This window comes from Heloderma suspectum, chromosome 3 (assembly GCF_057233095.1).
Source record: "Heloderma suspectum isolate Gila_16-S chromosome 3, 16-S_ref, whole genome shotgun sequence".
NCBI classification, from domain to species: Eukaryota; Metazoa; Chordata; class Lepidosauria; order Squamata; family Helodermatidae; genus Heloderma; species Heloderma suspectum.
The window spans coordinates 304,944,823-304,962,007 of NC_139460.1; the positions used below are offsets into that span (position 1 = coordinate 304,944,823).

The window sequence follows — 17,185 nt, forward strand, 5'->3', positions numbered from 1 at the left end:
TAGACACAGGGTTTAACCACAACAGTTTACTAGTAAATTAAACCAATCACAGCTAAAGAAATGTACACAATAGAGCTAAGTGATACAAAAGGCATTAAAAGAAAATACAAATTGCAAAATACAAGTTCCTTTACCCTAGCTGTCCATAGACTTTTCTAGGCTGCTTCTTCCTGCTCCTTCTTCAGGCTCTGCTCTCACTCTCTCTGCTCTTACTGACTCTCTTGCTCTCGCTCTCTCTATACCCTCCTCCCTCAAAAACAAAAGTACAGCTTCAGACTTGAAGAAATGAAACTTAACTGTAGAAATGAAACTTAACTGTAGAAATGAAACTGGTCCTCTCAGAGTTACCCCCTCCCAACAGAAAGCTCCAGGCCTCTAGGCCTGACTTTTTTCCCTTTGCCTCTTTAGGCCTCAAACTTTCACATTGACCAAGAAGGAGATGTTATAGCTGTTGTGGATAGCTCCATGAAAATGTTGACCCAGAGTGTGGCCACTGCAAAAAAGGCAAATTCCATGTTGGGCATAATTAGAAAAGGAAATGGAAATAAAACTGTCCTGCATGTGGGTTTCCCATGGGCACCTTGAACTCCTTTAGAGTTCTGTCTGGTTCTGATTGAAAACCAAGGTGGATTCACTGCCCCACTGACATCAGAACCACCAGCCTCCACTAGTTCACAGCTTGCAACCCAGAAATCCAGCTTTGATTTACATGATGCAGCAAGAGACAAGGTGGCTGCAGCAGCAGCTTCCCATCCATTCCTCTCCCAGTTCTGCTGCCTTTCCCATGTGGGAAACAAGGAGGTGGACTCCAGGCATGCCATATAGCAGAAAGGGTCAGGAAGTGACAAAAGGACTTCAGGCACAACACAAAGAAGAAGCTGTGCCTGCCACTTGTCCCCCTGCACCGTGACATTTAAAAGGGCAATGCAGAACTCCGGGTTGCAACCTGGCGACTGTCACGATGAAATGCGAGGTTGAAATGTTGTATTAATCAGGATGCTTTTGTGGCAGAAAAGGGAGAGTTTCCTCCCAGCAGGCTGGGAAGCCTATTAATTATTCAGGCCTGAATAGTTTGGTTTATCTCATGCCTGCAAAATGCTTTATCATTTCTGAAATTAAAGAGCAACTTCAGGAGACGTGATAGGGGCTTAGATTTCAGAACCATTGTTATCGTCTTCCACCTTTGATTTAAAAGTGTGAGAGCTTTTGTGTTAAAGAGACTACAGAACCGCTGAAAGGAAGAGGTCAGTCTTTAGACCAGGGCTTTATAGCAAAGCCTTAATTTCTGAAACAATCAATTTGAAGTATGCCTAGATATTATGCCTCCTCTGTCCTAGTGCAGAGCCAAAAGTTTGGTTATTTAAACCATGTGGGCATTATCTTCTACTTAGAAAATTGAGAGGGAAGGCGCTATGCGCAAAAAGCACCAGGAAGCGAAAGATCCCAAAGTGGCACTGAGCACAATGAATAAACATTTATTATAGACCATACTCAGTGGCGCTTTGGGATCTGTTCCTTCCCAGTATCTTCTACTGCTGCTGCGCCTCTCTGCTAGTTCTGTTGCACTAGTGAAAAGGACTGCTAGCACAACAGGAACTAGCGGTTCCTAAAATAAGCCTGGAAATGAGCCGTAATGCTCATTTCCACAATGGGGCAGGTCAGCGGAGCTCCCTTCCGAGAGCTCCAGTGATGTGCCCCCTCCCAGAAATTTGCATTGCTGCTCGTTTCTGAGTTTTTCAGGAGTCACTAGGTCCTGTTGTGCCAGTGGTCCGTTCTGTTAGCATGGGGGCAGTATCCCTTGGGTTAAAAGTCCCTTGGTAGGTGAGAGATGTCAGGCCCCCAAAACTGGGAGATGACTTTGGGGATGGGGTGAAATGTTGCAAATAGTTTCCAGAAGTGTTTCCCATGGTGGCAAGTAAGTATTCCCCAAACTGTATTGTACCATTTACAAAAGCACCCCCATCCCACCCCCAAATCAACAAAATCAACATCTGAGAATTCAAAGCATGCCAATTCTCCTTCTCTTGGGAGTTGTGCACCCCAGCAAAAGAGCAACCACAAGTAGATTGGCAGTCCTGAAAGAAGGGGAGAAGAAAACCGCAATCTATGCCAAAGGTGATGCACAAAATTAAAAAGGAATTTCCTTCTGTTATTGCTCAGATCAGTACCTTGTCTAATCCATTCTTTATCATGGAGTCTGTGCCTTAAAGTATAACAGCATTTGTGATATCCAGAGACCAGCTCCTGCCAATTAATAGTCATTGTCACATTTTCATCTTCAGGAGAACTGGAAGGTCGTTCAAACAACGAGATTAGGGCTGTGTTGAAGGCAATTGCTTGAACCTGGGAGGGACAGAATTAATTTTTTATATATAACTGTTCTCATCACTTCAAAGCAACCCATTACTGAAGGCGACATCCTGAATATCACACAAAGCCACTACTTTGTTATACATTCATAACTTGTAGACATTTAAATTTCATGGCCAGAGCTAGGGCAATTTTTTTGTACATGAGACTGCAGGGATTTGCTTAAGAGAGGACAATGGCAATAACTTAAATATGTACAGCTTGGCAACATGTATAATTGGCAAGAGTATGCATGTGACTGGAGAAGGAAATGGCAACCCACTCCAGTATTCTTGCCAAGAAAACCCCATGGAACGTATCACAAGGCTAAAAGAGATGACGCTGGAAGATGAGCCCCTCAGGTTGGAAGGTGTCCAATATGCTACTGGGGAAGAGCAGAGGGTATTTCCAAGTAGCGCCAGAAAGAGTGAAGCGGCTGGGCCAAAGCCGAAAGGACACTCAGCTGTGGATGTGTCTGGTGGTGAAAAGAAAATCCGATGCTGTAAAGAACAATATTGTTTAGGAACCTGGAATGTCAGATCAATGAATCAAGGTAAGCTGGAGGTGGTCAAACATGAGATGGCAAGATTGAACATCGACATCTTGGGAATCAGTGAACTAAAATGGACAGGCATGGGCGAATTTAATTCAGGTGACTATCATATCTACTATTGTGGGCAAGAATCCCTTAGAAGAAATGGAGTAGCACTCATAGTCAACAAAAGGGTGGGAAAAGCAGTACTGGGGTACAATCTTAAAAATAATAGAATGATCTCAGTACGAATCCAAGGCAAACCATTCAACATCAGAGTAATTCAAGTCTATGCCCCAACCACTGAGGCCGAAGAAGCTGAGGTTGATCGGTTCTATGAAGACCTACAACACCTTCTAGAACTAACACCAAAAAAAGATGTCCTCTTCATCATAGGGGATTGGAATGCTAAAGTAGGAAGTCAAGAAATCACCGGGATAACAGGAAGGCATGGCCTTGGTGTACAAAATGAAGCAGGACAAAAGCTAATAGAGTTTTGCCAAGAGAACATGCTGATCATAGCAAACACTCTTTTCCAACAGCACAAGAGGCGACTCTACACATGGACATCACCAGATGGTCAATATCGAAATCAGATTGATTATGTCCTTTGCAGCCAAAGATGGAGAAGCTCCATACAGTCAGTAAAAACAAGACCTGGAGCTGACTGTGGCTCAGATCATGAGCTGCTTCTTGCAAAATTTCGGCTTAAATTGAAGAACGTCGGGAAAACCACTAAACCGTTCAGGTATGACCTAAATCATATCCCTGATGAATATACAGTGGAGGTGAGGAATAGATTTCAGGGATTAGACCTGATAGACAGAGTGCCTGAGGAACTATGGACGGAGGTCCGTAACATTGTTCAGGAGGCAGCAACGAAATCCATCCCAAAGAAAAAGAAATGCAAGAAAGCCAAGTGGCTGTCTGATGAGGCTTTACAAGTAGCTCACAAAAGAAGGGAAGTGAAAAGCAAGGGAGAAAGGGGAAGATATACCCAACTGAATGCAGAGTTCCAGAGAATAGCAAGGAGAGACAAGAAGGCCTTCTTAAATGAACAATGCAAAGAAATCGAGGAAAACAACAGAATGGGAAAGACTAGAGATCTCTTCAAGAAAATTGGAGATCTCAAGGGAACGTTTTGTGCAAAGACGGGCATGATAAAGGACAAAGAAGGCAGGGACCTAACAGAAGCAGATGAGATTAAGAAGAGGTGGAAAGAATACACAGAAGAACTATACAGGAAAGATCTGAATGTCCCTGATAGCCATGATAGTGCAGTCACTGAACTTGAGCCGGACATCTTAGAGAGTGAAGTCAAGTGGGCCTTAGGAAGCATTAGTAACAACAAAGCTAGCGGAGATGACAGTATTCCAGCCAAGCTATTTAAAATCCTAAAAGATGATGCTGTTAAAGTGCTGCATTCAATATGCCAACAAATCTGGAACACTCAACAGTGGCCACAAGACTGGAAAAGGTCAGTTTACATTCCAATTCCAAAGAAGGGCAACGCCAAAGAGTGTTCAAACTACCGCACAATTGCGCTCATTTCACATGCCAGCAAGGTGATGCTCAAAATCCTACAAGCTAGGCTTCAGCAGTATGTGAACCGAGAACTACCGGAAGTACAAGCTGGGTTTCGAAGAGGCAGAGGAACTAGAGATCAAATCGCCAACATTCGCTGCATCATGGAGAAAGCAAGAGAATTCCAGAAAAACGTCTATTTCTGCTTCATTGACTACGCTAAAGCCTTTGATTGTGTGGATCACAACAAACTGTGGCAAATTCTTAAAGTGATGGGAGTACCAGACCACCTTACCTGTCTGCTGAGAAACCTGTACGAGGGTCAAGAAGCAACAGTAAGAACCAGACATGGAACAACCGATTGGTTCAAAATTGGGAAAGGAGTACGACAAGGCTGCATATTGTCACCCTGCTTATTTAACTTATATGCAGAGTACATCATGAGAAATGCCGGGTTGGATGAATCAGAGGTCGGAATTAAGATTGCTGGGAGAATCATCAACAACCTCCGATATGCAGACGATACCACCCTAATGGCAGAAAGCGAAGAGGATCTCAAGAGCCTCTTGTTGAGGGTGAAAGAGGAGAGTGCAAAAGCTGGTTTGAAACTCAACATTAAAAAAACTAAGATCATGGCATCTGGCCCCATCACTTCCTGGCATATAGAAGGGGAAGAAATGGAAGCAGTGACAGATTTTACTTTCTTGGGCTCCAAGATCACCGCAGATGGTGACTGTAGCCATGAAATTAAAAGACGTTTGCTCCTTGGGAGGAAAGCTATGGCCAACCTAGACAGCATAGTAAGAAGCAGAGACATCACCTTGCCGACAAAGGTCCGTCTAATCAAAGCTATGGTTTTCCCAGTAGTAATGTATGGCTGTGAGAGCTGGACTATAAGGAAGGCTGAGCGCCGAAGAATTGATGCCTTCGAACTGTGGTGCTGGAGAAGACTCTTACGAGTCCCCTGGACTGCAAGGAGGTCAAATCAGTCCATCCTAAAGGAAATCAACCCTGAGTGCTCATTGGAAGGACAGATAATGAAGCTGAAGCTCCAATATTTTGGCCACCTAATGCGAAGAGAAAACTCCCTGGAAAAGACCCTGATGCTGGGAAAGACTGAAGGCAAAAGGAGAAGGGGACGGCAGAGGATGAGATGGCTAGATAGCATCACAGATGCAATGAATATGAACTTGAGCACGCTCCGGGAGAGAGCGCAGGACAGGAAGGCCTGGCGTGCTATGGTCCATGGGGTCACGAAGAGTCGGACACGACTGAACGACTGAACAACAACAACAACAACAATGCATGTGACAAGGGAGGGTAACTGCATCCCAAGGAAAATGAAGGGAGCAAAGCTTTGGGAAGCTGGAAATAGTTTTGTGTAGCTCAAGAGTAGGAATATGAGTCATGAAAAACAATGGAGATGCATTGACTTTTAGCTCAACAGAAGGAGAAAGTCTCTAAATCATAGAGTTTGAAGGTGCCTTCAATCTCATCCAGTCGAGGAGTGAAGAACTTCAGGCCCAGGGGTGAAATCTGGCAAACACACACACACCCCACAAGGTTTCCCAGGTGGCCATGCTCTCTTCCCCCAGTCACCAATCACTTGGTAGATTCTTGGCTTTTGTGCATTTTTCCCCATTCTAAAAGGTTGAAATGGATCTCCTAAAGCTTTGTTATGAGTAGGGAACCACCCACCCCGTGTGCCGCTTGCCAGACCCCCACCACTTACTCACCCCTGTTCGGCTCCCTGGTTGAGCTGGCGGGTGGCATGCGGCCACCCAACTCTTCAGCAAGCTGCCATTTTGCGTAGAAATGGCAGCTCATTGTTTTATGTAAAAGATGTTTTACATACATGGTGGCGGTAAAGCGGCCATTTACACAAGATTACAGGCACTCACCAGGGAGCTGAACATGGTGGGTAAGTGGCTGCAGCTCATGGATAGGAGTCCAGGAGGCTGAGCAGGGGGGAGTCCGACAGATTCCTCCCCCCTCTCAGAGTCCCCTGACATCCCTACTTATGAGCAGTAAGAGCTTTAAGAAAAAATATGCTGGTATTTGTTGGGAATGTCTGCAAGTTACTGAAAGGGGGCAGTGCTGCAATTAGTTAATGCCTGGGAATTTTGACCACAGCTAGCTTTAGGATCTCTATAGACTACAATCTCTATAGCCTATAGCCTTCTGCATTGGGCGTTCCGTTCCTTGCATCCTGAGACATTTCTCTCCTTTTTCAGGGCCTACCTTGGATGCTCATCAGCCTTTGCACCACTAATTCATAGAATCATAGTAGGGTTGAAAGGGGCCTACAAGGCCATCGAGTCCAACCCCCTGCTCAATGCAGGGATCCAAGTCAAAGCATCCCTGACAGATGGCTGTCCAGCCTCGTCTTGAATGCCTCCAGTGTGGGAGACCCCACCACCTCCCTAGGTAATTGGTTCCATTGTCGTGCTGCTCTAACAGTCAGGACATTTTTCCTGCTGTTCAGCCAGAATCTGGCTTCCTGTACCTGGAGCACACTATTCCGTGTCCTGCACTCTGGGATGATCGGGAAGAGATCCTGGCCGTCCTCTTTGTGACAACCCTTCAAGTTCTATAACCTGGAGCATGTACTCTTCCAGTGTAATGGTCAAGGATAAGGATACCCTCCCGAGGGTGGAGAAGGTGAGCTGCTGGACCACTTTAGGCAGCAGTCAGTGCCCCATTAGACTGACTCCAAGGGAATAATAATAATAATAATAATAGCTCCCAATAATAGTCTTCACAAACATGTAGGAAGAAAGCCAGACCATGAAGCACATGGTCCGATGTCCAAATACTAATGCCCAGAGTATGGGAAACAAACAGAACGAACTTGAACTCTTAATACAGGAGGGAAATTATGACTTGACAGCGTAACCGAGACTTGGTGGGATGACTCTCATGACTGGAATACAGCAATTGAGGGATATAACTTGTTCCAAAAGAACAAGAAGAACAGAAAGGAAGGTGGGGTTGCACTATATATTAAAAATACGTATCTCTGCACAGAAATACAGGAGGATGAGCTTGGTAGCCCCGAGAGCATCTGGGTGAAAATAAATGGAGCAAAGAATAAAAGGAACATGGTGGTCAGAGTCTACTACTGGCCACCCAATCAAGGAGAAGACGAGGATGAAACTTTTGAAAAACAAATAGCCAATGTTTCAAGGAAGCATGATGTAGTAGTAATGGGGGACTACAATTTCCCCGATATTTGTTGGGAGACAAATTCTGCAAAACATGGCCCCTCCAGGAAATTCCTGACTGGTGTGGTGGATAACTTCCTCCTACAGAAAGTAGAGAAAGGAACTAGAGGATCGGCTATCCTTGACTGGATCGTCCTAACCAACAGAGATGACTGAGTGGATAAAGTAGCAGTTACAGGAACTCTGGGGGAAAGCGACCATGTTATACTTGAGTTCTTGGTTCTAAAGGAAGCAAAAACTGAGTGAAGCCAAACGTGTACCCTGGATTTTAGGAAAGCCGATTTTAATAAACTCAGAACAATGATCAGTAAGGTCTCGTGGCAAGCGACTCTAACGAGAAAAGGAGTCCAAGATGGGTGGGAGTTTTTTAAAAAGGAAATGCTCATGGCACAATTACAAACCATTCGAACAGGAAGAAAAGGTGGAAGACAACAGAAGAAGCCAATGTGGCTTCACAAAAAGCTTAGAGATGACCTGAAATCAAAAAAGGGCACATATAGGAAGTGGAAGGAAGGCCAAGCTACAAAGGAAGAGTACAGGCAGGTAGCAGTAGCACAGAATTGCAGGGATGGCATCAGGAAGGCTGAAGCTGAGAATGAGATGAGGTTAGCGAGGGATGCCAAAAGCAACAAAAAGACTTTCTATGTGCATAGTAAAAGACTGAGGAAATAATGGTGGTTCAGCTATTAAATAAGGATGGCAACATGATAACAGATGACAAAGAAAAGGCAGAAGTGCTCAATTTCAACTTTGGCTCAGTCTTCTCCCGAAAGAGGGTCTATGACCCCCTTGGCAAAGGTGAAGTACAGGCCGAACGGGCAGGATTGCAGCTGGAGATCAATAGGCATATGGTCAAGGGACACCGAATTACTTTGAATGAGTTCAAATCTCCAGGGCCAGATGAACTGCATCCTAGAGTAATAAAGGAACTGGCAGAAGAACTCTCAGAACCGCTGTCTATTCTTGTTGAGAAATCTGGTGAAGTGCCAGATGACTGGAGGAGGGCTAATGTTGTCCGTATCTTCAAAAAAGGATAAAAAGGAGGAACCTGGGAACTACAGACCAGTCAGTCGTAGGGATGTACGAATCGTGTACTTTCAGTGCCGCTTGACTTCCGCAGTTTGCGGCCAGTGCTCTGTTCCGCCATTCACAAGCCCCCGGAATTCTCCTCTTTTTTTTCTACTCCAAAAATTACGAAGATAAATCCGTACCCAAAACCGTAATTCTGGTACCCAGCCATCTCCATGAGTCTGCATAACTTCCATAAGAATCGCTATTTTTCGTAAATATTTACGTTTTTTTTTTAATTGAAATCCTCCGTCTCCATTTACTTTCAGCCAAAACACTTCCTCTTCCTCGGGGCTTCCCAAAAGAAGGCTGTCTATGTGTGCCTGAGCAATAAACTATTTGTTTAAAGCAATGCCGTTTTAAAGAAAGAAAAAACCTTTTAAAATGACCATGCCGCTCCAAATAGTTTATCATTCAGGCACACCTAAGACAGCCTTCTTTTGGGAGGCCCCTAGGAAGAGGAAGTGTCTTGGCTGAAAGTAATCAGAGACAGAGGATTTCAATTTAAAAAGAACACCCACAAACAAGGCAGTGAGCACAATTCATTTTTTAAAAACCTTACATATTTATTATCGGAAAATACTACACGGCATTTTTATTTACGAAAATTCCACAACACTTTGTGGACGATGTAGGGATGTATGAAACTCTTACCTGGCTCCGCGCCGGGCAATCCACGGTGGGGGGGAGGTTCTCTGTCCCTTCCCCCAGAATCCTCCCCAGCCACAGCCGGACATCCGGCCGCTAGGCTGCGCAGGGATGCAAATGGCGGCCGCCGTAGCCACCGCCATTTGCATCAGTGTCTTTAGCCATGATAAGCTATGTATATATTTACATAGCCTATCATGGCAAAAGACAGGGGCACAAATGGCAGCCGCTACGCCATTTGCACCCCTGTCTTTTGCCGTGATAGGCTACATAAATATATATGTAGCCTATCACGGCTAAAGACATGGACGCAAATGGCGGCAGCTACAGCGGCCACCATTTGCATTCCTTCCTATTGCCGTGAAAGGCTACATATATATTTACGTGGCCTATCACGGCCTCCACAGGGATGCAAATGGTGTCCCTGTGTTAGCCGTGATAGGCTACATAAATACTTACGTAGCCTATCACGGCCATTCGAAAGAGGCGAATGGCTGCCGCAGACGCCATTCGAGGAGCACCAGAACTGCCGACAAAGGTAGGCTCCATTCCAGGTCCATTTCGCGGGGTGGTGGGGCGGGTGGCTTCGTTTTGCCATTGATTCGGGGGGGGGGGGGCGACTGCACTGGCATTCGGCCTCCGTGGAATCCGTGGCAAAATTCTCCAACATCCCTAGGACGATGAAAAAAAAGCCGCATGACTGCTGGCTCTGCAGGACCTTATGGTGCCGTTCCGCAGAGAATTCCGTGGCACAGACTGAAGGGAATTCAATCCCATTTCAGTCTGTGGTGGAATTCTCTGACATCCCTATAGGGATGTTAGAGAATTCCACCACGGACTCCAATGAGGCCATGGCACGGACCGTGGCATGGACTCCAATGAGCACTCCCCCCCGCCACCCCATGAAATTTTCCCGGGATGGACCCTACCTGTCGTCGGCCAGTCCAGGACGTCCACTGCCCCGGTCTGCGGCCGTGACTGGATGCTCCAGCCTGCGGCCGCCATTTGCCTCCCTACTTTAGCTGACATAGGCTACATAAGTATTTACGTAGCCTATCACGAAAAGAGCAGGGATGCAAATGGCGTAGCGGGCGCCATTTGCGTCCTGCTCTTTGCCGTGATAGGCTACATAAATATATACGTAGCCTATCACAGCTAATGCCCGGATGCAAATGGCGCCCGCTACACTGGACACCATTTGCGGCCACAGCCCAGCAGCCGACGGAAGTCCAGCTGCGGGCGGGCCCAGCTGGCAGCTCCACAGACTTGCTGTGGAGCGGAGCCGGCCAGGGAGGATTCCAGGGGGAGGGACGGATCGCCTCCCCCCCACCACAGATGTCAGTCTGACATCAATCCCTGGGAAAATTCTGGAGCAGATGATAAAGCAATCCATCTGTAAGCACCTTGAAAACAAAGCAGTGATTACTCAAAGCCAACATGGATTTGTCAAGAACAAGTCCTGCCAGACGAATCTGATCTCATTTTTTGATCGGGTAACCTCTCTTGTGGACTGTGGGAATGGTGTAGACATCATATACCTTGACTTCAGCAAAGTTTCAACAAAGTGCCCCCTGATATCCTGATGAGCAAACTAGCTCAAAGTGGGCTAGATGAAACAATGACCCAGTGGATCCACAGTTGGCTACAGAATCAGAAACAAAGAGTGCTTATCAATGGGACCTTCTCAAACTGGGGACAGGTAACGAGCAGAGTAATGCAGGGCTCAGTCCTGGGCCCAGTGCTCTTCAACATTTTTATTAATGACTTAGAGGAGGAGCTACAGGGAATGCTGATCAAATTTGCACATGACACAAAATTGCGTGGGATAGCTAATACCTTGGAAGACAGAAACAAAATTCAAAGTGATCTGGATAGACTGGAGCGCTGGGCAGAAAACAACAGAATGACATTTAATAGGGATCAATGCCAAGTTCTGCACCTAGGAAAAAGAAATCAAAGGCACAGTTACAAGATGGGGGATATGTGGCTCAACAACACTACAAGCAAGAAGGATCTTGGAACTGTTATCGATCACAAGCTGAATATGAGCCAACAATGTGATGTGGCTGCAAAAAAGGCAAATGCTATTTGGGGCTGCATTAATAGAAGCATAGCTTCCAAATCCCGGGAAGTACTAGTTCCCCTCTACTCAGCACTGGTTAGGCCCCATCTGGAGTACTGTGTCCAGTTCAGGGCACCACACTTTAAGAATACAGACAAGTTGGAGAGGGTTCAGAGAAGGGCAACCAAGATGATTAGGGGACTAGAAACAAAGCCCTATGAAGAGAGACTGAAAGAACTGGGCATGTTTAGCCTTGAGAAGACTGAGGGGAGATATGATAGTGCTCTTCAAATACTTGAAAGGTTGTCACAGAGAGGAAGGCCAGGATCTCTTCTCGATCATGCCAGAATGTAGGACATGGAATAATGGGCTCAAGTTACAGGAAGCCAGATTCCGGCTGAACATCAGGAAAAACATCCTGGCTGTTACAACAATACAACAATGGAACCAATGACCTAGGGAGGTGGTGGGCTCTCCACACTGGAGGCATTCAAGATGATGCTGGACAGCCATCCGTCAGGGATGCTCTGACTTGTATTCCTGCAATGAGCAGGGGGTTGGACTCAATAGCCTTGTAGGCCCCTTCCAACCCTACTATTCTATGATTCTATGAAAATGTACTAAAAATGGTTTGTTGGTTTGTTTGTTTGTTTGTTTGTTTGTTTAACTAAGCAGTGTATCAGCACATAGGGTCTGATTAAAACAACAAGAACAAGGCACCACCAGCCCCCAGGCTCAGGCCTCTGAGGACAAAGGAAATAGCTGCTCTCGGGGGAGCCTCTCACTCTCTGCCTCCAACTGGGAGCAGCAGCAGAGCAGGAGGATATCTTGCATTGCCTGAGGGACAACCGGGTCCCAAAGGTGAGCAGGCAGGCAGCCTGACTTAGCCCCACTATCCCCAGACGGTCCCTCAGTTACCTTCACAGCCTCGGTCATATTCCCTCTGTATGCACACGGGAACTGAAATAATGACGTCTTCATTATTTTATTCTATTTTTTAATCTGTATTTTTTTCCTCAGACTTGGCACCCCGCTTAATTTGGCACCCTAGGCAACTGCCTAGTTTGCCTACATGGATGGCCCGGCCCTGCTCTTCCTGGACAATGACTTCAAACAGTCCAGCTGGACCCGGACGAGTCCCGGCCAGAATTCCAAGCTGCCTGCTTGTGTCCAGCCCTGCAAGAAACTCTCTGACATCTTTGGATGGGTGTATAGCTTCTGCAGTCACAATGCTAGATTTTGTGTTGTACTTGCCTGCCCACAGACATCGCCCATGGTCAGAATGGCATCATTTCCATCATGAGCGTTGTACCAGTAGTCCATACATATCACGGTTCCCTCAAAGCCTTGAAGTCTATACTGGCACGAGAACCCTTGTTTGGAATTCAGCTCAGTGAAATAGATCTCTTTGCTTGTAAATGCAACAGCTACCTATGGGGGTTGGAGTGGGGAAGAGAAAATTAGCACAGAGATAACGAACATCCCTGCAGGTCTAGTATTCCTGAGCAATCCACAAGTTCCTTGGTCTCTTGAAATACATGCTTGTGAAAGAACAGAACAGTCCTCCATTTTTGTGTTTAGTTGGTTTTAGGATATTATGAGGTTAAATCTGCATGGGTGGGTGGGTTGTGCATGCCCATGCATACTTGTCACTTTCAGCCAAAAAGTTAGGAAGTTTAGAGATCAAACATTTAATTAGAATGTAGAAGTCTGAAAGTTTGCCCAGGAGGCCAGGAGATTATAAAGCTCAACCAAAGGTCAGAGGAAGACAGAGAAAAGTTTCTAGCTTGGGAAATAGAAATGTAATTTGCAGAAATGAACACAAAACTACTGTCCTGAGTGGTTGGGGTTGGGGAGAAAGAAACCTAATTTTGAGACATAAAAGCCTAAGGCAGAGGAGCAGAGAAGCAGAGAAGCAGGAAGAGGAAGAGGAAGAAAAGAAGGGAGAGTGAGAAAGCAGGCAGGCAGGCAGGCAGGCAGAGACAGACAAGAGTCCTAGAGAGAGAAAAAGTCAGAGCTGCTGGAATTAGAGAATTGACTGAGAGAACTGAACCAATAACAGTAAAACATTGCTTGGATAGGGACCTGAATAAAACAGAGACACAGACCAGTTAAGTTAGGTGAACACATTTCTCCTGCTTGTTTTATTACCCTATTGCTCGTGTGTGTGTGTGTGTGTGTGTGTGTGTCTGAGAGAGTCTTTTTCCTATCAACAGTAAAAATGTAAGCATTGTAATTTGAAACTTTGTTGGCTCTTTTCTTTTTGACTCACCCCTCCCACATCTGCCAACCCCCACACTATCTAAAGCAGATACCTGAAATCCAGAGGATTTTAAGGCTGGTTTCATGGAGGCAGTCAGAGAGAGAGAGAGAGAGAGAGAGAGAGATGTCCACCTCATGGCAGCAGAAATGGCCACAGGAAGAGGAGGGCAAAAAGGAGTACAGGCAGGTACACTATTTCGCCTGTTTTCCCTTCCACTCATGGAACAAGTGTTGCTAGTCCATGACACTGCCAATTATCCCTTGTTGCCCTTTAGGCCTCTAAATTATGGCATGAAACACCTACTACATAAAAGTGTGCTATCTCACTCTCTTTCTTCAAATCCTTGCTCAAATGGACCTCTTCCCTCAAGCCTTTGCCTTAACCCTTTATTTCCCAGACCCAACTGAAACACAGCCTAGGTATGTCTTTTCTCCCATTCACGCCTTGTCACCTTTGCCCTCTTCCCCCACTCACACTTCTTCCCAGTGGTGACCAGTGACTCCAATTCTGGAGGGGCTGTCATTCCATGCAGGGTTTTCATTACCACCAGCCAAAATTCTTAACAAGGTGCTGAACCCTATCCCCCCAAAATGGGTTCAGGACCTTGGATAGCACCTTTCAGCACCTTGGATAGTGCTGTTAAGAGTTTTAGCTGGTGGTAACTGAAACCCTGAATGGAATACCAACCCCTCCAGAACTGGAGTCACCAGCAGCCACTGCTTCCTCCCTCACTTTTCCTAGGGAATGTGATTGTAAGCTCATTGGGCTAAAAGACCTGTATTTTCCCATGTACATGTAATGTGGTGTTATTTTAAAGGGGCTGCATTTAATTAGAGCTTTTTGAGGTCAATATTGTATGTGTGTGTGTGTGTGTGTGTGTGTGTGTTTCTTTCGGCTCTATGATTTGTGAGCTGCCATGGATCTAGGTTTTTAGGAAAGGCAGGCAAGAAATATATAAAGCCACCAGCACTACATTCATTAATTATGGGCTGCAAGAGTTCTTTGGCATAATAAGATAGATAATAGGTCAAACTTGAAGCATGGATCAAAAGTGCAGCAAAGTAAAGCTGCTCAGTCCTTTTTTCTACTAATTGAGGTGCTGCATCAAATGCTCATTGACATGTTGCTAGGTGATTACTAAAGGAACTAGCCCAGTGCATGGTATTTCCCATGCCTTGGATACATGGGACATTTTTTCCTGAATTTAAACTAAAGTCGCACTTCACTCTATATTATCTTGCCCATGTTGGCTGGGGGGTGGGGAGGAGGGGAGTTGTAGTCCAACACATCTGGAGGACACCAGGTTGGGCAAAGGCTGTCGTGTGTGTGTGTGTGTGTGTGTGTGTGCTGTGCTGAAAATCTCTCCCATATTTTTTTCCACCATTCTCATTCAATTTGATAGGACAGGCATTGCTTCTGAAAAGAAATTCAAAAGACAGACATTTCAGAGATGGCCAAGGAGTGTGCACAAGTGTCCTGTCTTTCACCGTACAACCATCTCTGTGGCAGCCTGTAGCCTCCTCAGCTTCCCACACTTCAATTAAAGCCCAAGGGAAGACATAATCAAATAATTCCTCCCATAGGGCTTTCTCAGATCAGGAAGCACAGGCAGCCTGGGAGGCTGCAGAGCAATTGGGAGATGTGTAACAGAAAGAAAACACGCACACACAGCACCCTTCACCACATCACAGTGATTAGGCAGGCTCAAAAACACCACCAAAATAAACTATTAAAGGCCCTGAGAATGATGCAGAAAAGCGGAAGCCTCAACACTTATAGTGGCAGCAGAAAAAAACAAAAACCCTTGGGGGAAAAGAAAGAAGCTGAGCTACAACCCCTGCCAATTGTGAGTCCTATCTCTGAGAAACTATTGGAGAATTTCTCCTCCCCTTGAAGAAATTTGGTGAAATTGTCCCCCCAATTTCTCTGCCCACAAATCTTGTTGTTTATTCGTTCAGTCACTTCCGACTCTTTATGACTTCATGGACCAGCCCATGCCAGAGCTTTCTGTCGGCTGTCGCCACCCCCAGCTCCCTGGAGAATTTTGAGAGGTCATTTGCACATATATATATATTCCCAGTCAGCTCCCATCCCAGCACACTGGGCAAGCACTTCTTGCCAGGCCTGGTGTCAGCCCCTGGGCTTCCTTGAGCAGCTGCCAGGGCCCATCCTCAGGTGGGGTCCCTGCTGCACCACCGAATTCAGCAGCACCACGCCAGCAAAAACAAAATCAGTGGTTAAACTACTACAAAAGCTTTAAAAGGACAAATTTGGCTTGAAAATAAGCTGAATTTGTCCCTTTAAAGCTTCCATAGTGGCTGGCCACTGAATTTCAGAAGTCCACCAGGAGGGGGTTGCCGCGGGGTCAAAAGTGGTTCCCAGATGCACCAAAGTTGCCCATGCCTGCTTTAGCTGTTTTCCTAGCACACTTGTGTTTACCAGTGCCTAATTTGGGGATCAGTGCCCTAACACGTGGGCTATTTACACAGTGGGAAGGTAGCAGTAGTGCTGAAGTGGAAATAGAGGAAGGCACCATTGATGGAATTCCTGACTGGATGTGGAAATGCATCTTCGTGGACTTTGTTTCCAAAGCCCTGTTCCTTCCACTTCCACCCACACATCTACACACCTTGTTCACATTTGGTAGCACAACCAGAGAGGTCACCCAGAGGTCCTTGGGCTTGACAGCTTCCGTAGTGATCTGAATTGTCCTCTGTAACTTTACGTTCTCTCCCCAGAGGCCAAGCAAGCCACTCCTGCTCACAGTCAGGTAGCTGCCTGGGCTTTTCAAAAAGGTGACACCTTGAACAGCATCTTTATGGATCGATGGGAGAAGCCGGAGGTCCTTCCACTGGGGGATGACTGATAGTTTGGTTCGTTCATCTCTCTCATACAGCTCAAGCAGCATAAAGGAGGTCAATTTGTCCCAGTCAATAAGGCCGTCCCGGATCAAATCTATCTTATCAAACAGCTCGCCATATTCTTCCTTGCTGCCTCGCCTAACTGCTGCACACATTTTATCCATGAACTCTTCTCTAGTCATCATTCCCATGGCGTCACTTGATTCTGGGGACTTGAAAAAAAAACAAAGAGAGGACACAGAGTTTACACACCTGCTAAGGTTGGAATCACATGTAAATCACCGGGGGCAGTATCCAATGTTAGTCCTGTATAGAGTAGACCTACTGAAATGAATGCAACCTAATTTGGTTGTGACTCATTTAAGTCTCATTCATTTCAGTGGGTCTGCTCTACACAGGACTAATGTTGGATACTACCCCATGTGACCTATTGCTCAATGACTCTCAGCAGAACATATGAACTATCTTTATCGAACAGTACCATGTTCGGGGATGACATGATGCGATGCGAAAGCTCTGCCTTGTGTCAAACCTCCCTCAGACTCCTCTGAGGATGAAGGGGAATGGCAGACTCCAGGCCCAGGGGAAGGGGCTAGCACAGAAGTAGCCCGAGCCCCCGAGCCCCCTGTGGGGGAGCCATGCCTGGCTGCAGCC

The 17,185-nt window shown here is 46.0% G+C and overlaps 1 protein-coding gene across 1 annotated transcript in view; it reads right to left on the reverse strand.

Moving 5' to 3' along the window:
* Nucleotides 1–17,185, reverse strand: part of WDR49 (WD repeat domain 49) — a 275,211-nt gene that overhangs the window by 220,849 nt on the left and 37,177 nt on the right. Inside the window, exons 2-4 of the mRNA XM_084847441.1 lie at nt 16,300–16,743; nt 12,662–12,838; nt 2,169–2,343 (exon numbers count right to left, since the gene is read on the reverse strand). Coding sequence (XP_084703567.1) covers nt 2,169–2,343; nt 12,662–12,838; nt 16,300–16,743 — 796 coding nt within the window. The remainder of the gene's footprint in view (nt 1–2,168; nt 2,344–12,661; nt 12,839–16,299; nt 16,744–17,185) is intronic.